This window comes from Watersipora subatra, chromosome 2, assembly GCF_963576615.1.
Source record: "Watersipora subatra chromosome 2, tzWatSuba1.1, whole genome shotgun sequence".
NCBI classification, from domain to species: Eukaryota; Metazoa; Bryozoa; class Gymnolaemata; order Cheilostomatida; family Watersiporidae; genus Watersipora; species Watersipora subatra.
In genome coordinates, this window is record NC_088709.1 from 64,786,715 (window position 1) to 64,814,271 (window position 27,557).

Genomic DNA, 27,557 nt, shown 5'->3' on the forward strand with positions numbered 1-27,557 from the left:
TTTTTGGGTCTGTTTAAAGGACCTTGAAGGGCAAATGTTGTCAAACTTTGCAATGGAAGCTTTAGACCATGTGGGGACAATACGGAGTACATTACAACAACCCAACTACCCTGAAGGTTGCTTTGACTGCCAGGTACTACTGTAAATCAGTCTCCGTCAGCAAATGATTCTTTTATTTAAGGCAGCGTATGTGTACAATGTATTTGGTTAAAAATCTGGAGTGCTGTACTATCAGAGGGATCTATGTGGTAGCCTTTATAGGATTAATATTGACTAAGAAAGATAACTTTATTGATTATTCTTCCTTCGTTCTTAAAACTTTAGCTATTATTCACGTACAAAGATTGACAACTATAACATTCTGAATTGTTAAATCAGCATGCCATGCCGACATTGCAAAGTATAAAATGTAAATGATCTTATCCAATGGGCTTTAAAATTTGTCTGTTATAAATACAAATTTTTGTTTTCAGGGTTTAAAAGAACAAGAGAGGAAAATAAGGAAACAAAATGGTGGCCAGTCAGCAGACGCTGAGAAAGAAGAAATGGGCCCAACTAATCATGGACAGCATAGAACTTGTAAGTTTTTGGCTCTTTATATCTATAAGCTATTTATTAACAACATTTTAGTGCAGAAGATACATTTTTAGTTTTTTAGTTTATTTTTGGCTTTGATTTTTATTTTAGGTCCAGAATGTCAAGATACAGCCAAAAACATGAACATTCTGTTTAATGACAATCTAAACTTGGAGTATGTCAACCAGGGCATGCTCTAACTGTTTTACCTGCAATCAAGGCATGCTCTAACTGTTTTACCTGCAACCAGGGCATGCTCTAACTGTTTTACCTGCAATCAAGGCATGCTCTAACTGTTTTACCTGCAATCAAGGCATGCTCTAACTGTTTTACCTGCAATCAAGGCATGCTCTAACTGTTTTACATGCAATCAAGGCACGTTTTTACTGTTGTACCTGCAATCAACCAGTTTAGCCTAAAGCAAATTGCTCATGAGCTGACAACTTCCTTGAATATCAGCTATGTTTTTCTTTTGTGTTAAACTCAGAATGCAAAAAATTCTGTGCTGTTTTAAATAAAAAAAGGGTCTTTAATGCTTGCAGATGTATTATTTTGTTTATAAAAAGTGCTATGTAAACCTATATAATATAAATACGAGCTATTATAAATACTATCATATATTATTATTAGAGATATTATAAAGATATTATAACTAAATGTGTTATGCATTGATGATGTCTTGTATAATAAATTGTATTCACTTTACATAATATTTTATGCGAGTTTGAATCCAGTACGATGCAGCCTTTTTTTCTCTAAACAGATCTTCGAATGAATGGACAGACATGGCTCTTATTATGGTAAGTTTTATTGTAATGCGATATAAAAACTACTTAAGGACCAGATGGTTACTATACGCATACTGTGGTTATTCTGCACACCGACAGCAATTATGGTATGTACAGTATACATCTACTGTACACACCATATACTACTCTAAAAGTATATATTCAAAATATAAACTGTAGTTGAACAGACTATCAATATAAATTCAAATGCTTGTTGAGTTGTTGGTCTGATGTCCGTATGTCCAGCTATAATGGTAAAGTTATAAGAATGAACAAACCAAGTTGCACTGAAATTGAATTCCGAAACTCTGGTTTTGCAGACAGGCACGTTAACTACTACACCACATGGCCTACTTGCCATACTATGGAATAGTTGTGTACATTCTTATTACACCAGCAAATCTTTAATAGCAATTGGTCAAAATATGCAAGCTTCAGCTAACATGCTTAAACTACAAGAAGAAAAATATATGCCCAGAATTCTCCCAAAATGCTATAACTATATGTAAATATAGCATAAACTTAACTAAACTTATAGCCGACACAGAAATAAACAAATGACGTCATTTAAAATTTAGAATGGTAAATGTTGTGTATGTTGGATAAAAATTAAGTTTCTTTGCAAAAACTTTTTTATTACTCGTGCAACGACGTGCATTTACCTAGTATATATACAATATATAGTATACTAAGTAGTATAAATGGTGTTCTATTTATATTCATTTATAGTATTTTTGAAAAGTAAATTTTAAAATGTAATGAAAGTTTATCTAAAATAAATAAGCATGTATTGATCAGAATGAGTCTATCAATACCTTAAGCATAAGATAATAAAAGTTTCAACAATTATTTTAGTGATAAATAACGAAGCTTGTCATGCCTACATAAGGGGCGGGTGATAGTCCAGACTACGAATAACATTTGGGGAATAAAGCACACAGCCTTTAAAAGCATTGACAAAATGTCCTTGAGAAGGACCCTCCAAAGCAGTCGGTAAGAGAGACGCCCATATGAAGTTGGACACGGCTTTCTACAAATAGAAAAATTAATACTTTTGGTTGTTTAAAAGTTTTAAAAACTTGAAATTATTTGCAAAAAGAAACTAGTTGGACCGAGAAAAAAAGTTAGCAGGTAGAAAAAACCTTGTCATAGATAATTCCCAAAAAACACTGCTATAGCTTATTACTAGATTACCACAAACTTGAATCAACTTATGGGAAAGTCAACTATTTATTTGCCAAATAATAGTTAGCCTGGTGACACCCAAAAAATCTCTTTCATTTTAATCAGATAGCCTGCGGGTAGATGTTTAAGAAGCTGGTTTTCAAAAACCAGAAAGAGCTTTGAAATCAAGTTAGTGTAGCGGCCTGGCAGAAGGCACCTAGCCTATGGTTGTGAAGTTTGGATGAAATTGGCCAAAAACTGGAAACGCATAGTGTTGCCGCGGGCTAACAGATATACAATGATAAAATGAAGTTTATTAATATAGGTAGATATAATTACAAAAAATTATTTGACCAGAGTTGTTGAAGCTCAGGCTATAGTGATATCTAAGGTAACACTAGTTTCAGCGAGCCACAAAGGTTATGGAATACTATAAAGAGTAGCCTGTGGGCGAGATGAACAGAGGACTATTCATCTTCTCTTTACAAACACACAAACAAGTTCCACATGTATTTCACTACTTAAGAACATGTATTAGATGAACTAGCAAAAAATAGTGGGTTGAATATCTATGTAACTGTTGAAATTTATTGTAGCTGCCTATTGAATGATGTCAGAAGGTAAAAGCTAGAAAACTCTGTATCCTGAAACCTTTGATGGTTGAAGTCAGATTTATTTTGACTATATTTTGCACTGTTATGCAGCCAGGTCGACATTAATGTCGACCTGGCTGCACCTGTCATTAATGTCGATGGTGTCAACATGTTTCTAAAAGCAGTTTTTCATATATCTGGCAAGTTAAAAAAGGGACTATTTTGAGCAAAAACTCATTAAACTAAAAGAACTTTTGCTTATTTTAATCAAATTACTTTGAAATATTTTGAAAAATAACTGAAATGCTTCAGAGTTTGAAAACGAAAAGGCATAACTATGATATCTCCAGGTGCTAATATATTGTACGCCGCTCCTGAAAAGCATTCTAATCATCTATATCAATGTTTTAAGATCTTCAGATCAGGTTTCAATCCCTTTATGGATGCTTCTAAAAACAGTGGTCACATTTAAACCTTAGTGACATTGAATCAGAATTCTGACGATTTTAGTGATCAATCCTCTCGGACACCCTCGTCACTAAAACCATGGCAGCCACATCAATAATAATATAAATAACAATAATAAATAAATTTATATTAACATAGTATAATCATTATTAGTACCATTATTATTATTATTATTGTAGAGAATTATCTGCTGATCAATTTTTATTTATGATTCATAAAAATCAAACAAACCATTTTGGAGTCAAGTCTAAAAAAATTGCTCAGCGCAGAGTTAACCTTTTTTGCTGTTAAATACAGCAAATTTTTAACTACCAAATTTATCATCTTTCATTATCTAGCAGTGAATCCCTGTTATTTCTGTACATTGAGTAAAACCTTGCCTATACACACCAATGAAATGCATTAAAAATGCTGGTTACACTCACTGAGGCTAACCAATGACGCGTTGTGTTGACAATTAGGGTTACAAACCGTGCTCTCTCTCTCCCTCCTGATCTTGACCCTTATCGTTTTTTGACTAGGGGAGAGTTACTAGCGACTGCATGGAATCCTAATTTATGCTGAGATCTTAACAACAATTTTTGACATCAGATGATAAGGCTGTTGACTTTGCTAATAAGTGTACCAAATAAAACCTCTTGTAAGTCAAGATTTTAACAACTTTTTTACAGGTATGAAAACACCTGAGACTAAACAAATTAGGTTATCTTCAAAATTGATAAAAACTTGAGTCTTTATTAGCCCTTTCAATTGTCTATATATGTGATCAATGCTAAATGTTTACTTATAGATGCTCAAATGGCGTATATATCTTTTCATACTTACAGGTTGGTTTTGAAAACAGTTGGGATAGAGATATTTTATCCAACGGAAAATATCAGCACAGCCCGAAGGACAGGTGTTGCCTTCATTGATGTCGCAATGCTGTCTAATGTCTGGCATCAGGGTGTTTAGATTTGGCATCAAGCTTCGATAGTTACACCCAGGTGCAATATCTACAGATAAAGGGAAACACTGTTCACATAATATCATAGCATTTGATATTACTGTTTAACCACTGACTTTTAATAGCTAGCTATATTGCAGACTAGCCGAAATTCCGGCGTTGCACAGGCATTAAAAACAGCTACATTACCTGCCACTTGCCGTTATTCTGGCACATTGCCAATGATTAATTTGAATACGCTACTATCCGTATTGCTAAACTTACTAATAAGAGCTGTGAGAGCAAGCTTTAATGATGTTGTGCAGGCCTAATGCAGAGTGCTATGTGTATTTTATTGCTCATATCGCTTAATAAATACTTTGCATCTTATGTAGCTTAATTAGTAAGATGATCACCTGGTGAACGAGAAGGTCCGAGATCAAATCAAGCACAAAGTGAATATTTCATACCAGATTTTAATAGCTATAGCTATACACACCGGATGATGGACTCTGAGATTTATATATACTGATAGATAGAAGACTAAACAAGGTGAAGAAATTTTTTGCTAGAATTTTTACCATAACAAGAGCTGTGTCCATGTATCTGTTCATGCAGAGCCACAATTGGAAGTTAGGGAAAGCTGCATCATAAGGTTCAAACTCATAACATTTAGCTCCAACACTCAGCATGTCAACATTTCGACACACGGCATGCTACCACATGCAGTAAATGTAACCATCCACATACTTAATCTCTGTGCTTTATTGACACTCATGATGATCTCTCACAGTACCCGAGACTGCCAGTGTTTTGGTATACATAACTTGTGCACCTAATTTTTTTCGACTAAGAACAATTAACTTTCATCATTTTAGTTAAAATGTCCTTCAAATCTTCAGTGTTCAGTCTTTAACTGACTATGTCAGCATTATGCAGTTCTTTTATTATACTGGTGTAAGTAGAAACCTACTAACCGTTGATTCCTTTTCCACATCTGCCCTTTACAGAGAAACAGTCTTCCATAAAGAACTCATTGGCTGGGTAGTAAGAGATCAATGTGACACACATCTCATCCTGAAATAGAATAGCTTATTTGCTTGAACTTGTACTAGTATATTATGGTTAGGGGGCAATTGTGGCGATGTATGAGTAATCACATCACTCAGTAAATCTGAATTTCTGTTGTCTAAAGTACTCTAACAGATTATTCCATATACCCAACCATTCACTTCATAGCTACACTCCACTAACAATAACCACACAGCGTACATAAGCACAATATAAACATAATATAACCAGGCAAACATCTCACCCATCCTATATCTAAAACATGCTTATGTCGTAGTTTTTCTTTTAAATACTATTGAATCTCTTGCTATTATTACTAGTATACTGACAGTTTTGTGTGCCGTAAAAAACCATCATGTGTAATAAGTATGGGCATAATTATTCCAATGCATAGCAAATTGGCCGAGTGCCTCAATGGTTATCATGTTGGTCCACCAACCGAATATCTAAGTTTAATTTCAGTGTGAAGTATTTTTTCCTAACACTGTATGGCATCAAACAGATGAACAGACGGAAACTGCTTTTATTACAGTAAAGATTTAATATATTTATTTGTTTTCCACATGGCTTAATTTGCATATGTCAACACCGGCCAGAAAATAGAGTTAGCATTAAATATGTATTAATTTCAGAGAGAATATTCTACCTCACTAAAAATGCCAGAGATGTTTTTTTGCACCTTTGGCTAACTTAACTGTATCTCAGCGTAACATAAATGTTATACATTAAAATAACAAATGCATCAATTAACCAGTTTTACATTGTCCGACAAGTAATAATTCATACCATAGTTTGAGACTACACTATACTTTTAAGGTATACAATAGTTTGAGGACTGTGTCTATACTGTCACTTTATCCTCTACAGAGTTACTTGACTATAGTTGAGTCTTAAAACACTATGTATTAAAGTGCCTTATGTGAGTTAGTAGTCACGTAGTGCCCGCCGATAGCTCGGAAGGGTTCGTGGGCATGCGCCACCGGACGAGAAAAAACGGCCATGTTGTCATTGGCAATCCAAGCTCCGTTCGCGTAGCTTGTGACTCTGTGCTTGTCATATTTTAGAAAGGATTATTAAGAGTCTTTCTGAGTCTTGGTGACTCGTGAGTAACCCTACTGGTGTAGTCTGGCACTACGGTGTTTTCTGGTAAAACGTGCAGGTGGAGTAAGGGTGACATAAGGGGAGGTTTTGGAGTGTCACGGCTGGCAGTCTGGTACTGCGTTATTTTTACTTAGTAACTTACAAGCTATTTCGGCTTATATATTTGTATTTATTTTGCCTTGTTGTTAGGTAGTGCCACTCAGCTGGGCTGAGGTGAGCACGAGCGGGCCATGAGCGAGCCCGGGAGCAGCCAAAAGGCTGAGCCATCTACCGATGGCGGAGGTGGTCAGCCACCCGAGGGCGCTGCGAGCGCTGTAACAGTGCCGCTGGTTTTAGATGCCGCTTTTTTAGCGAATCTGATGAACCAGGCATGAGGGCCTATTTTAGAAAGGCTGAGCCGGCAGATGCAGCCATTTGCCGGTGATGGTGCGGTTGAGGTAACCGCATGGCTCTCGCAGTACGAGCGACTGTGTGAGTTGGAGCACATTGCTCCATGCACGCTGATTGCGTACATGCTTGATGGCACTGCTGCCAGAGTGCATGGACGCATGAGGGTGGGCGAGGCATCCCAGTGGGATGTCGTGAAGGCAGTTTTGACTGCCGAGTACGCCATGCGTCGACAGGAGGCATGGCGTCGCTTTGTCAGCTGTCGACTCGAATCCGGGGAGACAGTTGACGTGTACCTGGACCGCTTGGAGCGGCTTGGCGGTAGACTGGGGGTGACGCTGGAGGACATGGTTTTTAGGACCAAGTTCTATGAAGGGCTGCCCGAGTCAATCTACGAGTGGGCAGTTACGCACGATCAGGCGTATACTGCTGACTTTGGTTCGGTGCTGAACCGAGTGATGGGAAAGTTGGTTTCCCGGAGAGCTGTTGAGGGTCGCCCCTCAACAATTAGCTCAGCGGCCAGTTCTGGTAACCGGCCGGCGACTGCTTCTGGCAAGCAGTTGGGGGCTGCTTCTAGCAAGCAGCCAGGAAGCAAAGACAGTTGCTTTCGATGTAGGGGTCCACACCGGGTGAAGGACTGCCCACGTATTAAGTGGCCTTTGTCTGGTACGGGGGCAAAAAAGACCTCTTCTGGCAAGAGGGTCAGGTGTTTCCGGTGCGGCAGCACGGAGCACTTTGTACGGGACTGCCCTGTACGGCCACCGCCTGGGGAGGCGGCAGGGCTCACAGAGGATGAGCCGAGTTTTCATCAAGAGGATGCAACTTGGGGCGCCGCATCCTCTCATATGGACACCGTGTAAGCCAGGCTTACGAGGGATCCCATAACATCAGGGGGTCCCGAGGTGGTGTTGGCGTGACAGGGGGAGGCTGGAGGTCACATGCAAGCAGTAAGAGTGTACTGCGGAACAGTCCCTGGCTGTCCGGGGCGACTGGCGAGCCTACGACGAGCAGTCGTATGCTGGCCGTTCAAGCAATTCTGAATGGTTGCGGTTTTCAGTGACTGGTTGACACTGGAAGTGAGAGGACTCTGGTAAGTCCGCAGGTGTTGACAGGCTCAACCCGACTTAGGCCGAGCTACCCGCTGTTGACAGCGGATGGTAAGGCGTCTCATGTGAAGGGTCAGTGTTGGGTGGTCGTCGGTGTACAGTGACACTGTTTCGGTATTACAGCACTTGTTATGGACAAGCTGTGCAATCTTGGGGTTGAATGCTTGCTGGGTGACGACGTCATTGATCACATGGGAGGCGTCACTGTCTGTAGAGGAAGTGATGCGAAGTATTCGGTCAGGTGGGGGAAACCCTATCAGAATGGATGCTGTGGAGTACCTGCAGGGCAGGATACTGGGGCTGGCTGCGCATGCGGGGTGGCAAGGGTGGCACCGTTGTCGGGGTTGGGTGGTGATCTGGTGTCACTACGAGTCGACGACCCCGATTTTGTTGCCACTTTTGCTCAAGGCCGATGGACCGTTAGCTGGCGGTGGTCCGGGGAATCTCCGAAAGGATTGCAGACCCGGGTCGCGGAGTACAAGTGTACTCGGGCACCTAACCTGCATGAGCGGTACTGTGCTGAAATTGAGAGCTGGATCTCAAAAGGTTGGTTGAAAAGGTGGAGTCAGCCCATTGAGGGTATTATCCCCCTTTTGGCTGTCTTCCAACCAACGAAGGACAAAGTGCGACCAGTCATGGACTACTGTGAACTGAACGCGTTTGTCGAGAGTCACACGGGAGGTGACGCGGTCGCTGTGTGTGGCGAGAAAATCCAAAAGTGGAGACAGTTGCGTGGAAAACTTGGAGTAGTTGACCTCAAGGCCGCGTACTTACAAATCCATGTTTCGGAGGACCTGTGGAAATACCAGGTCGTGAAGTATAAGGGGGACCCTTATGCGCTGACACGTTTAGGCTTCGGGCTTTCGTGTGCGCCTAGGATCATGACCAAAATCCTAGGCAAGGTTCTCTCGCTCGACGAGCGGGTTCGACGAGGAACTGACCACTATATCGACGATATAGTGGTGCAGGAGTCTGTGCTTGGCATGGAGGAGCTGAGGAAGCACCTTGCTAAGTATGGACTGGCGACGAAAGAGCCGGAGGGCCTTGATGGAGGTCGGTTGTTGGGCATTTCTCTGAAGGGAAATACTCGTGGACATTTGCAGATGTCGAGGGGAACTGCACTCTCCGAAATTCATCTCGAGTCAGCTGGGCTGACTAAGAGAGAGCTTTTCTTGTTTTGTGGCCAACTTGTTGGTCATTACCCAGTGGCTGGGTGGTTGCGGCCCTATTGCAGCTTCTTGAAGCGGCTGGGATGAAACGGAGCCTTGGATGCCCCTGTTGAAAAGGAGGTCAGCTCACTAGCTAGTGGGCTTTACACAAGGGTATGTCAGGAGGACCCTGTTAGGGGTCCGTGGCACGTAAGACCGAACGGTTCAGTCGTTGTGTGGACAGATGCTAGCTCTCTGGGCCTCGGTGTGGCAGTTGAGGTTGATGGCAGCATTGTTGAGGATGCGTCGTGGCTGAGGAAGGAGTTAGACCATTCACACATCAATGTTGCCGAGTTGGAAGCTGTGGGACGAGGTGTTAACCTGGCTATCGCGTGGGGGTTCAAGACCTTCACCTTGGCGGTTGACTCTCTCACAGTTGTCAATTGGATGTCAAATACAATTGACGGGCACAATCGTGTTTGCACGAAAGGTGCTGCAGAGATGCTGGTGAAGCGTCGGCTGGGGGTGATCCGTGATACGATCACCGAGTACGGCTTATCGGTCACTATACGTCTTGTACTTACTGTGGAGAACAAGGCGAATAGGATGACGAGGGTGCCCAAGAAGTGGCTCGGGCATCGTGGGATGAGTGGAGGGGAGGCCGAGAGCATGGCTGCTGCCATCTTCACCGGTGAGACCCTCGGGAATGCTGTGTGGGCGGCTCATTTGCCTCACCATCTGGGTGTCAAGAGAACACTGTACTTTGCTCAGCAAGTACGCAGTGACTTGACACGGAAGCAGGTCAAACGCGAGCTGGCTGGCTGTGAGGCCTGCCAGCGCGTTGACCCGGCTCCGTGAGGTGAGAACCTCGTGGAAACAGGCAGCTTGGCTGTCGAGGGGAACTGGTGCCGGGTGGCCATAGACGTGACTCACTATGGCGGCCAGGTGTTCCTGTCCATGGTTGATTGTGGGCTGTCACGTTTCGCTATCTGGCGCCGCTTGCCAAGTGAGACGGCAGCGCACATCGTGGCTCAGTTACGCACGATCGTAATTGAGCGAAGGCCGTGTGACGAATTGTTAATGGACAATTCTATGGCGTTTAGGTCATCAACTGTTGCACAGTTCGCTGACGAGTGGGGGATTTCTCTGAGATTTCGTGCCGCTTACGCCCCGAGTGGCAACGGAATCGTTGAGAGGAATCACCGGACAATCAAGAGGATTGGCGAGAGGGGAAGAATTAGCCCCGAGGAGGCGACGTTTTGGTATAATGTCACGCCTCGCAAGGGTACAGATGGGGGCTCGGTACCCTCAAATAATCTGTATCGATATTCATGGCGAGTGCCTTTTGACGTCAATCTACGCGGGTTAGATGAGGTCAGTCAGGGCAAATTTGCTGTCGGCGATGAGGTGTGGGTAAAACTCTCGACTCCGTTGTGCACTAGGCAGTGGGCACCGGGAGTGGTTACCGGAGTCGTTTCAAAGCACAACGTGTGCGTGGATGGCATGCTGAGGCATGTGAGGGATGTCCGCAAATGGCGGTTTGGCACTGACCGTAGTAGGAAAAACGGCATCCGTGAACTGGTCGAAGACGGCCGGCCTAATCTAGATAGATTACGCGGTTCTGCTGCTCCCCCACCGCCTCAGCTGCATCCCTGTGAGGTGGCTGAGGTCTCGGAGGGGGATGTGGAGAACGGTCCTCAGACTGCCGAGGATGAAGTTCAAAACATGGATGGTGAGCCTCAGACTGCTGGGGTTCCGTCCGGGGATTTAGATCCTGATGAGCCTGAGCTTCAACCGTCAATGCTCAGGCGGTCGCAGCGAGAGCGACGGCGTCCCCGGTATTTGGATGACTATGAGGGATAGCTGGTAGCTTCTTAAAAGCTGGGGGAAATGTGAGTTAGTAGTCACGTGGTGCCCGCCGATAGTTGGAAGGGTTCGTGGGCATGCGCCACCGGACGAAAAAAAACGGCCATGTTGTCATTGGCCATCCAAGCTCCGTTCGCGTAGCTTGTGACTCTGTGCTTGTCGTATTTTAGAAAGAATTATTAAGAGTCTTTCAGAGTCTTGGTGACTCGTGAGTAACCCTACTGGTGTAGTCTGGCACTACGGTGTTTTCTGGTAAAACGTGCAGGTGGAGTAAGGGTGACATAAGGGGAGGTTTTGGAGTGTCACGGCTGGCAGTCTGGTACTGCGTTATTTTTACTTAGCAACTTACACCTTAAAGTCTCTTAAAGTGTCTTAAAGTCTCTTAAAGTGTCTTAAAGTGCCTTAAAGTCTCTTAAAGTGTCCTAAAGTTTCTTAAAGTGACTTGAAGTCTCTTAAAGTGTCTTAAAGTCTCTTAGAGTGTCTCAAAGTAATACAGGGAAGTCAGCACTTCAAGAGTCAAATTGTGGAGGAGGGTGGAAGGAGTTATTTTCATTACCTCTTTCACCCTCCGCCTCTACTGGTGGCCATAAATGGGTTGCCTATCGTGACTGTGTCATCCGCATGAAGTTCCTTGCCAACTTGGCTAAGGAAAATTAAAAGCCATGATTGTTTTGGAGCTGCTTTGAAGCACTACTTGCTGGACTCTCTGGAATAGATTTGTTCTGATTTCTTTTGCTTAGACTATCCATGTTTCCTTCATTAACAATCTCATCTGTTAACTCGGGCTCTGCGCCTCAAACCCGCCTCAAATAGCCATGCTACTGTGCATATGGGCTCTCATTGCACATTACTTTTTTATCATCTTGTTATGTTATGAATTAATGTAAAATAAGACAAACAAACAAACAAATAAACTTGACAAGGCTAAAGTGATATGTGCAGTCCTTAGAGTATAGTATAATCTTGAACTTAAGTGGCGTGACTTGACTAGTTCTCTAGTAGCATAGGTAAGCAGTTGGAAGAGGTGTGACTCACCATTGTTCCTGGGCCATTTATAACCCAGTTATTGTTTCCTGTCGTATCAAACGTACACTCAACTTTTAGTTCATCCCCTGAAACCAGTAACAATTTCACTTACTATGTATGATGTGTGAGTGCAGCAGCATATAAAACTATGGCCAAATTCAAGCTCTCTAGAGGTGTTTGTAATTATAGGTTCACCTAGGAATTTTTTCACACTTTTAGCATCTTATGGCATAAATTCACTTTCTTTATACATACTATAAAGATGTGAAAAGTAATCTTTGTAGACTCTCTGGCTACCACCAAAAGTGTGCTAAAAATACAATCTATTTATTGGGTTTCCATTTTATCCTATCCTGTGATTGACAGTAAGGGCTGGTCAACTAATATTAAAACGCTACAAACACTCAAAAAGCCACCAATTTACTTTCAGATTGTTACACGCATACATATATTTAAAGACCATATTGAATTTGACTAATTTTGTCAACAAATATGAATTTAGTTTTTACTGGACATTTTGTTGTATTGTGCAAGATATGGTGCTACTAGCGGAATGTCCGGCATTGCACGAGTATTAAAAATTAGCCTATAAACAGAGACAGTTGATGTCGTTGCCTACCGCTTTCCATCAGCCTGTCATGTTGCCAACGGCTAATTTGAGCAATGTAACTTAAATTAGTAATTTAAACATACTAATAAGAGCCGTGAGAGCAAGCTTTGGTGATAGTGTGCCATAACGTAATGCTATGCCTATTTTAACCTAGATAATCAATCATATCACCCGATGAATCCATCAATCTCACGTAGCTTAATCGGTAAGATTTTGACTGGAAAACCGGACGTTCCGACATCAAATCTAGCAGGATGCTAGCTTTTAATTTCAAGATTTTAACAGCTATAGCTAGACAAGCCCAAGTAAACACATACAAACTTTGAGATTTATATATATAGAAGATGCAACACATATATCTGGCTAATAATCTCTGTTTATACTTAATAATATTTATTCTTAGTTTCCCATTGGTGTACATATTACCAAAATTCATCTAATAAATATTTACCAAATTATGAGTTGATAACAAATAACATATTTATTTTAAGTAGTCTCATGATTGTCATCATTTTTTTAAGTTTGTTAATTGCATAATTTACAAAGTATAAAATGATAACTATTTTTTGACACATTCAAAAAGACTGTTTAGAAGCAAATGTTACTAGATATTAAAACTAACTTCAATATAAAAATGATAAACTTGTAGACACACAGTTACAAGTTCAAAATTTCTAGGTCACTTTATATATAGTAAGACATTTAATATCTCAATAAAATATAATTCAAAGGAAAATTCCTACTACCTGGTCTAAACTCAATGGGTTCCTCTTCAAATCTGTGTATAACTGGGGTTGTGTAATGGTAGGGGTTGTCTTCTGCCAGAACCCTGAGTAGTTCACCATTTCTGTACTGCTTGGCCCACATACTCACTCCTGAAACCCATGAAATTGCTATGACTGCTAACACAGCCAACATAAAGTACGATATTTCTGTGACTGACTTAGCTACTGTAAATACATGACTGTGTCAGACTTCTTATTTTGTTTAAGATCATTTTATCATGGTTACTAGATGTCTTGGGTCTTGCTATAGCAAACTATAGATAAAACAAACTTTTGAAACTCAAAACCTCGGCTGTTTTGAGTTAAATACATTCTCGATTCTAAAACAAAATTAGAATAATGTTTTGCAGATTCTTAATAAACCATTTTTTTTGCTAACTATGTCTAAATATGTACCCATAGTAACTATAGGCCTTTGAGACTATACAATTAAAATTTATTTGAGTTTATACATTCCTTCTATTTTTTAGTTTTCCAGCCTGACCTTAGTAGAAATGTCGATCGGTTTGATTGCTTTTGTACAATTTTTAAAATTTGAAGTATTGACTAGCTTTCACTTTACTATGTTGATATTCTCAACAAACTAACTATTTGTCTTCCTCTCAGAACTGGTTATATACTAGAAACAGATTATTAAGCAGAGCAAGATGCTCAAGTCCTGGAGCAAGGCGAGCACAAACCATGTCAGATCAGATCAAAGTTTTTTGAATGAGGAAAAGGCTAAAAATTGGATTTGTTCATTTATTCGTTCATTCATTTGTGACCTCGCTCACTACTTAATTAATTGATTCTTTGATTGGTTGAATGATTCATTCATGCATTCATGTTCTTGTTTCAGGTGAGACCTTCATCTCAAATTCAGTTAGAACCATGAATTGTAATGGGATTAATAATAATTAATAATAATTAATAATAATTATTAATTAATAATAATAATGTTACTAGAAAGTATATTGAGGAAGGTCCTCTCTTAGTGGAATTGAGGAAGATGTTGGATATTTTGGCCTTTTGTTAAGGCCCGGACTCAACACGGACTAAAACCAGTCGCCTACCACCACACGACTGTGAAGAAAAACTTTTACAATAGTTAATAATAATTAATTATAATAATAATAATAATTAATAATAATAATAATAAAAGGAGTGTTTTAAGAGATTGGCAAAAACTAAAACAAAAAACACTCTTGCAAAAATGAATGGTAAGCGAAAACATAGACCAAATAAGGATTAGTTACGCAAAATTCTTTTTTATTTTAGAGATTAGCCTCTGCTCTATATGCCAACTGCTATATCATATGATAGTAAATCAAAAAGATCACTGGCTCAGAGCCTTGACAACATAACTGATTGTTAAAAATAGCAAAGTCTACAAATCTAACAAAGTCTACTTTAGTTAGAGACTTCCGATTTTCTCTGTGAGCTTGAAAAATATTATGTCTATCATCTTGAAAGCTGATTAAAGTCTTTGCTAAAGCTTCAACTCGCAGTTATCTTCCCTATAAGATCAGCACAAATTTAAATTTGTTTCTTGAGTTGAAAAACTGTATGTTCATTTGAACATTTTAAATACTCTAAACAAAGAAACTACAAACATGTTGAAGTTTACTCTTCTCATCCTTGAGAGTGAAGAATATATAAAAGCAAGATGAAATACCTGAAAAAACACCTTATAAATCTGCCCTAATGTCTTTAGTCTCACCTGTTCCGTGCATGTGCAGAAGAATGCTGGTAATATTGAAGGGTTTAGCGAATGACCTTTTGCTGCAGTCGTGGGAACAAAGTCCTGTAACCTTAAAATCTTTTGAATTAGGAGGAATGTAGATAGCCCCGTCTCCAGTTTGAAAAATATCTTCAGCATAAGGTCTAAGCTTTGGAGTGTAGAAGAGCTGCACTCCTGAAGCATCTGTAAATCAACACACGAGAGTATTAGAGTACTGAGTAGTACTCACTACATGTACTAGTAATATAACAGTGTTACAGTACTGAGTAGTAGTCACTACATGTACTAGTAATATAATAGTGTTACAGTACTGAGTAGTAGTCACTACATGTACTAGTAGTATAATATTGTTACAGTACTGAGTAGTAGTCACTACATGTACTAGTAATATAACAGTGTTACAGTACTGAGTAGTAGTCACTACATGTACTAGTAATATAATAGTGTTACAGTACTGAGCAGTAGTCACTACATGTACAAGTAATATAACAGTGTTACATTACTGAATAGTAGTCACTACATGTATATACTAGTAATATAACATTGTTACAGTACTGAGTAGTAGTCACAAGAAAAGTTGCAATGGCAGTAGTAACAAAAAAAAGAGAACGAACCTTGATTGAGTCTAAACTCTAATACGGAGAAACGTAAACAATAAGATTAAAACAAAATGATATGGAATACTAGAGTAGCAGGTTTTGAGAGTCACCTCTTCATCTTTTGGCACAGAAATAAGTAATAAGCTTCAAATGGCACCAGATATGGATCTACTGTTGCCACAGTTGAAAGTTGGAAAAGACATCGAATTGATCACGATTTAAACTCACGATACTATGTGTGGTAGCCCAACACTCTAGCCACTGCACCAGAGGACCACCCCAAAGCATGTCCAAATGATTATACCGGTAGATACTTGTAGTAACTACAACTGATGATCGCTCATGAAACACGAGACTGTCAGGGTACAGTCAGTGGTTTTTAATAGAATAAGACTTAGCTCTTTGCAATGTGTTTGGCTTACATTCCGTTGCACGACTTGACAAAATCTACCAATTCTAAAATCCAATTTCAAATCTTTTTAGGTTGTCTGTCGCATACTGTCTTATTCTCAGACTAGCAAATCACCGAGTAAGACAGCCGTGAAATGTCGTTTAATGAACTTCATTTTTAAAACTGTGAGTTATATAGAGTTCTGTAGAGGTCAGGATAACCAACCTTTGTAGTCTGTCCTCAGCTGAGGGTTATTCCAGTGATACTGTATGGCCACCCACGTAGTAAGACCTTTGCCAAACCTGAAAGCTTTGTAATCTGCTTGACAGAAATCCTCGAGGCCGACAGTCCAAATGTGGAGTATCTTTGAGCACTTCTCGTTTCTCATAGAGCAGTCATCTAAAGTGCCATCCTAGAAAAAAAGAAAACAAGCTAATTTGGTAACTCTTATGGTATGATTCTGTGTGATATTATCAAAAATCATGATTAGAGGCTATACAAAGCAGACTAAAATTGCAAAATACACAGTAGCTTTCTTGAGAAACCCTTAAAAAGGAATTTCTGCCAATCTTTAGTAGATTTATTTTAGAAAATATGATATATTTTTATCATTTGAGATTGTTTTTGGTGTTTGAAGTGATTTAACTGCCAGAATGTTACACGATTAAAGTCGACAAAACTTGATCGCAATTAAAGTTCTCTAAAGAAAAACGCGTACCAAAATGACAACACTAGTTGCACCGCCTGTCCAATGACATCACTAGTTGCACCGCCTGTCCAATGACATCACTAGCTGCACCACCTGCCTCTTTCATTATTGATATTGACTATTGTGTTCAAGTTGCATTACGTGTCTCTATTCTGTCAGTCATTTTACCAAAATACAACTATAGACATCATAAACGAACTTCCACTTGAATCTGAGTGTTCCAAGAAAGAATCTCATTCAAACTTTTATATCTCTAGACTGGGTAGGTTCACTAAGACCAACTTTACATCAATTGAAGCTTGATATATAGCTTTATATTGATATTATTCTTATTTACATCACTTTAATGGTATAAGTTTACATTTAGGCAACAAAGTTTATGAGTTATAAACGAGTTCTAACATGCCATGTGGCTATGTTTACAGTAAACCGATAGTCTTCAAAATTAAACAGCTAATTGAACAGTAATCTACAAAAGCTTAACGTTGGGTTGCTTTTGTTTTAAAAGTTGTATTATTTATAAGTTGTCGAGATCAAAGCATTACATAATACAAGAAGCTGATATTTATGATGTAATGGCACAGCAGCAAGCCAAAGCAGCAGGTCGTGTAATGATATGAGTAAAACTTTTTATAGATGTTGAATGAGCGATTGTCGAAAGTGTTAATAGTTAGATCTGAAGTTGGCTTTTGGAGTTTAAAGTTTTTGTTAGGTGATACGAAAGAACATAGGACAAGCGTTTCACACAGAGCTAAGTCTTACTTTGTCAAATATCTGTCTATCTGTTCAGATCAGATCCCACAGAAAGAGATCTGAACTAATTGGTTTAGCCTGAATTTATTGCTCGTCCAAATAAACTCCGCAGGACTAAAGTTAGCACAACTTGCACAATACGTAGTTACTTTCAATCTGACATTAAAACTAATACAAATATGTGTGAAACTATATTATTTGGTAAATAAACAGAAAATTGAGAACTTTAAAAATAAAACATAGATGAGTTAAAAAAAGACTTTCAACTCAAAATAAATTTTACAGTCTTTTTAAACCAATTCATAATGAAGCACACGACTTACTCACTATATGGTAGTAGTGGCTGAATCGGGTAATTTCACAATCCAAATACTTATTACTATTACTGAGAATGGATAAAAGCATCTTGTAAGTTTGTAACATCAGCTTATTTATATAACAAATAAACAGGAAAAACTTTAGTGATACTTTAGCTTACTGAATGAGCTTAAACATATTATCGAGTTCAATTCCAATTATCTTTTTCTCTTACCCTTTGCTTAATGCTCGGCCTATGCTAAATGTCCATTTTAGATTAATTATAGGTTTCAAGATCTTTTATGGTTTGTGTTTTTATCTTTTACCTGACATTTACAGGCTTCCAACTCATTTCAACATACATGTTATGAACAAATTGCATGAAGACTCTAACAAATATTTTGAAATTATTATTACCAGCTGCTTTAACAATTTTTACCTAGTATACATTGTCTAAACAGAGAAAGGTATTTTAAATACTATGTATCAAACTATTCATGTTATTTAATTGACTAACTGTTGCCCTTTTTTATTATTGTTTGACAAAACTGGGAAAACATTTCTGTTTGAAATAAAATGATGGCTACTAAAGTACAAACAACTCTTATTTTTTTATGTGATTGTTTTTCAGTATTTCTTATAGATTTCACACAAAAGCTATCTTCTGAGTTTATGAAATAATTGTTAGACTTCAAAATTTTAAAATCATTGTTGAGTAGAATAAAATATCTACCCTTAGGGTTCTTAATTTGACAATTAAATGAACATTTTTTGATTCATTTAAAAGTTTTATTAAGTCCATCAAATGACTACCATCAAATTTTAGTGAATAATATTTTATAATGCATTTGAGATTTTAAGATTGTATACTTTTCCTATAATCTGACTTTCTAATTTTATTTATTTTGTCAACTGAAGTTTAAATAATTTGTTTTAAAAAACAGTTTATATGCGTATAACATTGCGGTAAAAACTTTTTGCAATAACTGACAAATGAAATAAAAATAAAGACGCAATGTAGCGCTGATAATAAAATTTGACATAAAACGAAAGCTTAAAAATTTAAATCTTTAAAATTATCAAATATAGAAAACTTGTGATATTTAAAAATTAATAAACATTTAGAGAGGTTTTTTCCGTAAAATTAGCTAATTTGTTCAGTCAGAAACTTTTAAACATACGTATTGAGATAGAAACATACCAGGCCATCTGGGAGGTCTCCATTGCAGCCGTAGACAGTCATATGATGCAGGACATTTGTGTTGTTTATCACAGTTGTAGAAGCGACAATATCATAGAGCTGATCGGAAGGAATCTGGAGCATGAAACAGCGCCAGCTTATCATTGACACATGACAGATAGCCCGCCAAAAATTAAAGATGAACTTGCACTAAATTTTAGTCAATTTTATCAGGAAGTTTCATTTATTTTTCTATCATTTCCGATTGTTTTTGATATTGAGGTGCAAGACGTTCAATGATTAAAATCGACAAAATTATGATGGCGATTACATTAAGACCAAGCGAAAGTGTGATTATGACATCTATAGTTGCAAATAGACCGACAGAATAGAGACGAAGCTGCCACTTGAACTCAAATGCTGATAGCAACTAGTGATGTCATTTTGCACGTATCTTTCCTCTGCGCGTTTTGACTGCAATTTAGTTTTGTCGATTTTATTCTTCAAATGTCTTGGCAGTCAGATTACATCAAGCATCGAAAAAAATTGCAGATGATAAACATAACGATACTCTTTGATAAAATCTAGTAAAACTTTGTACAAATTCATTGTTGAAACCATTAACCTTAACCTTAACCTTAACCTTAACCTTAACCTTAACCTTAACCTTAACCTTAACCTTTTACCATAAACCTTAACAAAACTAAATACTTTAAATTGTGAATAATCTTTGTAAAAGTAATCAAAACAAATAATTTTAAGGATAGGTAAAGTTGAAATTGTTTTAACGACGTAAATGAAAACCAGCTTTTGATAAGGTTCCCACATAAAAATGGAGTGAGTGCATCATGCTAGCTAATGGTAGGAAAGTTTAACGAAATTAGCCTCAACAGAAAAAAGGAAATTACTTAATGTAACATCAGCAGGATGATGAAAACATGATGTCAAATAGTTTGGTTTATAACAGGGTGTGTTGCAGGCTACATTTTTATTGCTGACAAATGTGCAACAATGAATATTAAAAACATTACTAGTATCTAAACAAATTTTTATGATTATTTAACAAATCAATGTATTATTTTGCAACTATCGCAATATGTATAATATACATAACATTTTATAACATATATTACATAAAATATTATTTATAATATAGATCTAAATATAAAATATAAAATTTATATAGAAAATAAAATATATATAGAAATAAAGAATATAAATAAGAAATATAAAATAAATATATATTCTATATATAGAATATAGTCTACATATTTATATACATGCATTATATATCTATATTATACTACATGTTATATTACATTAATATAATACATATACCATTATATAATATAGTATTGTACAGTATGCCATATTAATATATATCATACTAATATTATTTTGATATTAATTAATGATTGAAACGTTTGTTACTGTATAGCACAACCTTCTTATTGTAGCATATATAAGTAGTAGGTCTGGCCGGCACACTGGTGGACGGAGTAGTAATTGAGATTGTCTTAACATCTGGTTGGTTGATGGCTGGACATGACCATGCCTTTGGACACTCAAATGTTGCATTTGAACATTTGGTAGAGTTGAGAGGCTCACAGATACCTACAAACGTGCAAGTATTTGTGATATATTATTGCTTCACATTTAATTCAAATAAAGTTATTCAGACCATAACTTTTCACATAAACATCCTAACACAAACTATACGTATTTCACAAACAGAACGTAATTATTATTGTTACTAAAAATATGAGTCAGTTGATATCTAAAGCTATGCAATTACAAAAGTGGTGCTAATTAGTAAATGCCTTGGCTATATATATAAATATCAATGTGTGTGCGTGTGCGCGTGCATGTGCGCGTGCGTGTGCGTGTGTATGTGTGCGCGTGCGTGTGTGTGATTCGATTTGTCTGGCTATACCTGTTAAAATCTTGGATTGACGAATCCAAATTGCAGAAAATTTGATCTCGAAACCTTTCTTTCTCCTGGCAAAGCGCTAAACCATTGAACTACGCAAAATCGATGGATTTATTGGGAGAAATATTTTGCCATGGGGGTGAAAGTATGCATAGCGCTCTGTTCACGGTGCAACATCATTTTATGCTTGTTCCTACAGCTCTCATTAGTAAGTTTTACAATACGGATACCAACTTACACAAATTAGCCATTGACAATGTGCCAGGCTAATGGCAAGTGGCAGGCAACTACATACATTACCAGTCACTGTTTATAAGTCGTTTTTTAATACTCGTGCACCGTCGGGCATTCCGCTATTTGTTTACTAAAATAGCTAGGTTTACTTTGCCTGACCTGTGTTTGACTTTTGTGCAAACTTCGGAAGCCTAAATATACATTAGGTAAAGACTTGGTAGTACTGACTGTTCATATTTGCCAATATTGGGATACCTATATTTAAAAGATACATAATATCTATATCTACAGGTATCTGGATATATCTACATAATATCTATATCTACATTAAGAAAAGACATTAAGTAAAAATATCCAGATATACAGATATCTGGATATATCTACGTAATATGTACATCTACAGATATCTGGATAATATAAGCATAATATCTAAAAACATCTAAAAAATATCTGCTTAATATTTATAATTACAAATATCTAGATTATACATGTATTTATGTCTACAATAATCTGGATAATAAAGGTTTCCATATAAATTCAGGCATATTATTAAAAGCTATACATCACTGGATAATAGTTATTGAAGTTAAAGAAAAAGCAGTGATAAACTGAAACGAGTCAGCATTTAAATTCTACAATAATAACATTTTTAAATACGCTTTACATGCCCTAAGCTGTGGGAACTAACTCGAGGAAAGCTTAGTCTAAGACTATTATTAAAGTCATCCCGCCTGCCAAATTACCGACTATACTAAATATCAGGATCAATGAACAAGTGATTGATGGTATTTATAATCCTGATGTGACGCAGACTGTTTAAAGTCGGGTTTATTATAAGTGAGCTAGTGCAGCCAACACAAATGTCTCTACTAGATAATAGTTTATACACCCATTTATCCTTTTATAAATGGCTTCTTTAAAGGATTACGAATGCTGCTTTCTAAAGCTGAAAAAATCATAGAATTTCAAAGGTTTTAACATTTAAATCTACTTGAAATGGTTGCAATTTAATGTAACTATTACGCTAATACTCTTAAATGTGCTGTACTTATATTTTATCATCTTTGGCTCATGATGAACACTTTTGCAATAGTATTTATGTCACATTGCGCTAACACCCTGGCAGTCTTATGCGCTATAGAGACCGACAGATGTAATGACTATGATGCATTGGATGATGCTTTGATGTAATAGCGTAACGCTCTCTCTATCCATGATGATCATAAGAAGGTCGCTAAGAGCTCCTATAACTTGTAGCTTTTTCTCTGTCATATAAACTTAAAGAAATTAGCTGAGACACCATTTAACAATAAACAATGAATTCCAGCTAAAGACCAATAAATGATATCAAAGACCAATACATGATGTCAAAGGTTTTATGCTATTATTTCATAAAACTTTAACCTGGTAGTTTACTGCGCTGTGTGACGTAATAACTATACATACAATTATTCATCTATGGCAGTGGGTGCAGTTGTTAGTGTGTTGATCTACCTTGCTAAAGGTTGGAGGTCAGAATCATGATGATGCAATATTTTCTTCTCAACCACTAACCATGGCTTCGGACAAACATACAGACAGACAGACAGACAAGCACAGCTTTCATCATAGTAAAGATGACTTTTTGCAATTATAGCAAAGTTTAAATCCTGTATGATGCAATACCTTTACCTCAGCCTCTAACTGTGGCTTTGGATAGACAAACAGACAGACAAAGATGGCTCTCATTATCACAAAGATTACTATATGTTGGCATTAAAAGCAACCATTTACCAAGCTGATGACCACAAACAGACTAAGTGTTAACATAAACTTAATAAATCGGCTTTTTCAGAAATTGTTAAACCTTCAGTACCCAATATTCCTTGAATATTTTGAAGTACAGTTCTTGTTGAAGGGCAGAACAACCCACACTCCTCCCTTTACATCATGGTAAATGCAAGTAAAACTGTTTGCAAATATATTACTACAAGTATGGTTGTGTTGATACAATTTTATTTAAAACTGATACTTTCTGAAACTTGTTCAAGCTGACTCACACAGGTTGCTGCTGTGGAGCTTTTTTATCTTAGCTGCTGGTTAAAAACCTAATAAAGAGATGGTTTTGAACAAAAAAATGTGTGAGCTATTTCAGGATTTGTAAAATATCAAGATTACTCCATAAATAGCTACCAATGCTGTGGAAACTGTAAATCTGATGTTTAATATTCTATATGATCTTCAGCTTTTCTGGAAACTTTGATATAAAAATGTTTATGAAATAATGTTATTTACACTGTTAACATACACGTTACTTCCAATTCCTCCTTCTATCACTCTTTTACCAGAATCATATTGTCTATTGTGTCTTACGCTGCTCTAAGCTGGTCTTTTTATGTATCAATAACTGATAAAGAAAAACTAGAATACTTTTAAAAATTTTGCTTTATTGTTATGCTACCTGATATGGACAGTCACGACCAGAGTCTAAATGCCCTTAATGCTGAGGAGCTAAATGTGTTTTTAGATACTTGCTGTCTACAATACTCAAATCGTATCTCCATTTAACCTGACTAGCCATTACATTCCTACTTCTCCAGAAAATCCGCTACACCTTATACCAGACACCAGCGCCTTACCAATTTATATTATAGATCAGAGTTATGGAAAAAAGAGCTTCTGCTTTTAATACACATATTTTACTTTACTATCTTTTGTTTTTGTCTCATGGTCTAATTTACTCCAAATGGCATTTACCAGTGTAAATAAAATTGATATCTACCTACCCTTCCCTACTTTAAGTTTAATAGTAGTGTGTGTGCGCATGTGTGCGTGTGTGAGCAATTTTTTGAAATCTCGAAAAATTTTCGATGTCTGTTTAACTTTCTGCAAGCTGAGGCTGTGTGTGTTTTTGGTGTTGCACAAAATATGCTGCCTAATTTTTATCAATTGATTTTCTTTTACAATTTTTAAATAAAAAGTTTTGGATTTGAAATCATTCCAGTAAAAAGACATCCACAAAACTAAACAGTTTAAACAAAACTGAAAATCTCTATAGATTGTTTAATGAAAATTTTTTAAATTTTACTGGCTCATAGAAAATTAATCCAAAAAACCACAACTCATCCCAAAACTTATTGTTAACAAAGGACATGCTATAAGCCAAACAACTACAAAGAAAAGAACAGTCTTCTTACCTGGGTGAGTGATGTTCTGCGAATAGGTTGGCTCCTTGCCAAAAGACCACACACAGTTTGGATCACCTAGCTCCTCGCCATTGCTTCTTCCATCCCCATCTGAATCTTCTCGACAGAGTTTTTCTGTCCACTTGTTGCCTTCTGCCTCAAAGACCTGCAAACAGCTGACCTCTAGTATTGGGGCATACTTGACATAGCTCACTAGCATGGTTGTGAAATTTTATGCAGTAGAGAACCGAGTTGTGCTAAATTGAGTTGGAGTTAATTTTTAGGCCAATCGAATTTTTCCCACTTTTTGAGAGTTTGTGGTAGACTTTTTAAGTGGCGTTTTCAAGCTTAGAAAAAGTTGTGAACTGAAATAGTGCCAAAGATTTATTTTTGTGTTATGCTTTATTTTTAGATGATTACCACGGTAGTTAACAATTTTTTGCATCATGAAAAAAGTCAAATATATTTTCAATCTTCAAATATTATAAGTTATTTGTCTAGTTTCTCACTTTCGGTATTACGCTGGACTGTAGGCAAACACTTGCATATAATGACTACAAATAATAATATTGGTAATGTTTTCACCATGTCTATGAGTCAACATAAACGGAAACAATCTGTTAAAGGTTTTACACTGTTTCATTTCGGCAATTTTTCTCTAAATTTAAACAACCTAATGTAAACTCGGAGTCCATCGAGAAATTTCTAAAATTTCAATTGACATAAATTTATGCCTTATGTACACTTAGACGTTTCAGCGCAACTGTATTGAAGCTGCTCGGTGCTTCTCCCCAACATACTTTTATTTTTTGTTTTATTCCTAGAATGCTGACAGTCCCGTGCACCGTAAGATATCGTCATGTGTAATAACTATGCCCCCAAATATTCTCAAATGTGGAAAAATGGTCGAGTGGAATAGTTCTTTGCGCGATTGTCTTCGGCACTCAACATCCGGATTTGATTCTTGTACAAGAGCATATTTTTTCTAAAACTCTCAGAATGACTTTAGATGTACAGAATCGGCTCTTATTATAGTAAAACATTGTTTATAGTTTGCCATTGGTTACAGAGCACTCTACTTTTTAAAACTTAAATTTTTTTAAAGTATGTTAATCTGTCTAAAGTCAGCATCCAACATAAATACTGATCCACCAATCTTGAACTAATTCTATGTAAACAAGCGTTTTCCCATTAGTGCAATAGCATTAGTGTCAGGCTTTTCAGCCACTGTTACAGACTGCATAAAAAACATTGCAATAAGGTGGAGTTGAACTCATAATGTTTACCTTCGTAAACCGACACTCCATCACTACCACCATTCAGCCACCTTTTATGTTGAAGAATATCTATAAAGATCCCTACTCTTTGCGCTTTATCAGCACACCTGATGATAACTCAGGGCACACTAGACGCCCAGTTTATTAGTGTGCGAGTCATTTCGTCCCACTTAGTCATTTGGTCTTTGGTCATTTGACCCAATGACCAAATGGATCAGTGGTCAATTGGGTCATTGGTTCAATTGGCTAATGGATCAATGGCCTATTTGGTCATTTCGTCCCACTAATTTACCATTAACCCAGTTGAAATATATAAATTACCAGTTACAACTTTATCCTCTCAGCTACTCAATTATTATCAAGTGGAGCTAGTATGTAATGTGTTCACAGAAACTTCGTTATTTTATTAAAACCAGATTATGCACAATTTTGTGCATAATATCATAAATTTCTGCAATTATTTGAAAAGGAAAATTTCGCACGCAAACAGCTAATTGTGCAAATGCGTAGTTTTATTTTGATAATAGCCATTAGAGCATGATCAACCAGTTCAAATCAATGTTTAGAAATAAATGTAAAGAGGAAAATACTACAGAGCCTAAAAAAATTTGTTCATCAAAAATAAAGCTATCCATATAAAATGTGAGATTTAATTTACAGCCTTTTCATCGAGAGGAATCATAAAATAGCTTGTGTTCCTTAGTGTGTGATCATTTAAAATAAAAAAGAGAATGATGCCAGCTTAGCTTACTGCAAGCAGAAGAAGTATGTTTTTTTTAGAGCATTGTTGCACAGAAAATGGTTCAGTAAACTTCACTACACATGCGAGGGTTCTGTTACAAGATATCCTTTATAGACTTAAGACATGCCCAGTTGCAGAAAGTAATTCTCTGTAATTCCTGTCCTTGCTGATGGTACAATACTGGGAATTGAACCGCAAACCTGTTGATTACAGGTCCGACGCTCTAGACCATTAGACCATGACTACTCTCTCCTTGCAAATGCAGACAAGTTAAGTTTTTTGCTATTTGAATAAAAAAACTTTTGTCTAAAAGTGATCAAATAACTTAAAAAAAACAAAACATATTTCTTTCGATTTCATGCTACTGGAGCGGAGTTATTGCTCCAAAGCAAGATAATTGAGGAGTGCAGATCAAAGCTTGACAACGTAACATAACATTAGCTACAGGTTTTAGTTAAACAGGAGATGATAAAATACCCCTAGGTATAAACATCTTAATAGCTTCATATCTTTCACAGACAAAACGACATGCACTGGTAATGAGTTGACTTACAGGTAAATACAAGCTCTAGACAACTAAACTTACATGTATTAGATGGAAAGTAAGTTCAGCCAATAAAAAACAGCAACATGTAACTTACACTGATAACTTACAACATATAACCTACCTTATATTGTAGGTTAGAGACACTATATTCGGTCTCTAACTAACAATGTAATAAAGTCTCACCTTGCCAAAGCTGTTTCTTTCACCTCCACCTTTCTGGTGAAGATGTCCGACACCCTCCCAAACGGAATCATCACAGGGACTGCTTACTCTTTCTCCATTTGGAATGTACGTCTGCAAGAACTTGTGCCCACTAGCAAAGACTATTACGAGTAAAAAGAAAGGAAGACCATGTTTACCGTCGGCCATGATGATTCACCAACCTTTTTTAATCCATTCT

At 37.3% G+C, this 27,557-nt stretch overlaps 1 protein-coding gene across 1 annotated transcript; it reads right to left on the reverse strand.

The window, feature by feature from the left end:
• Positions 1-1,382: 1,382 nt before the first annotated feature.
• On the reverse strand, positions 1,383-27,557 carry LOC137387431 (tyramine beta-hydroxylase-like). The gene is made up of 11 exons (XM_068073855.1): positions 27,341-27,557; positions 24,604-24,757; positions 20,708-20,877; positions 19,285-19,398; positions 16,550-16,736; positions 15,314-15,517; positions 13,576-13,704; positions 12,229-12,305; positions 5,492-5,591; positions 4,415-4,584; positions 1,383-2,394 (listed from the first exon to the last, which is right to left on the reverse strand). Exons 1-11 carry the CDS (start codon positions 27,524-27,526, stop codon positions 2,245-2,247), a joined length of 1,641 nt encoding a protein of 546 aa, XP_067929956.1. The 5' UTR covers positions 27,527-27,557; the 3' UTR covers positions 1,383-2,244.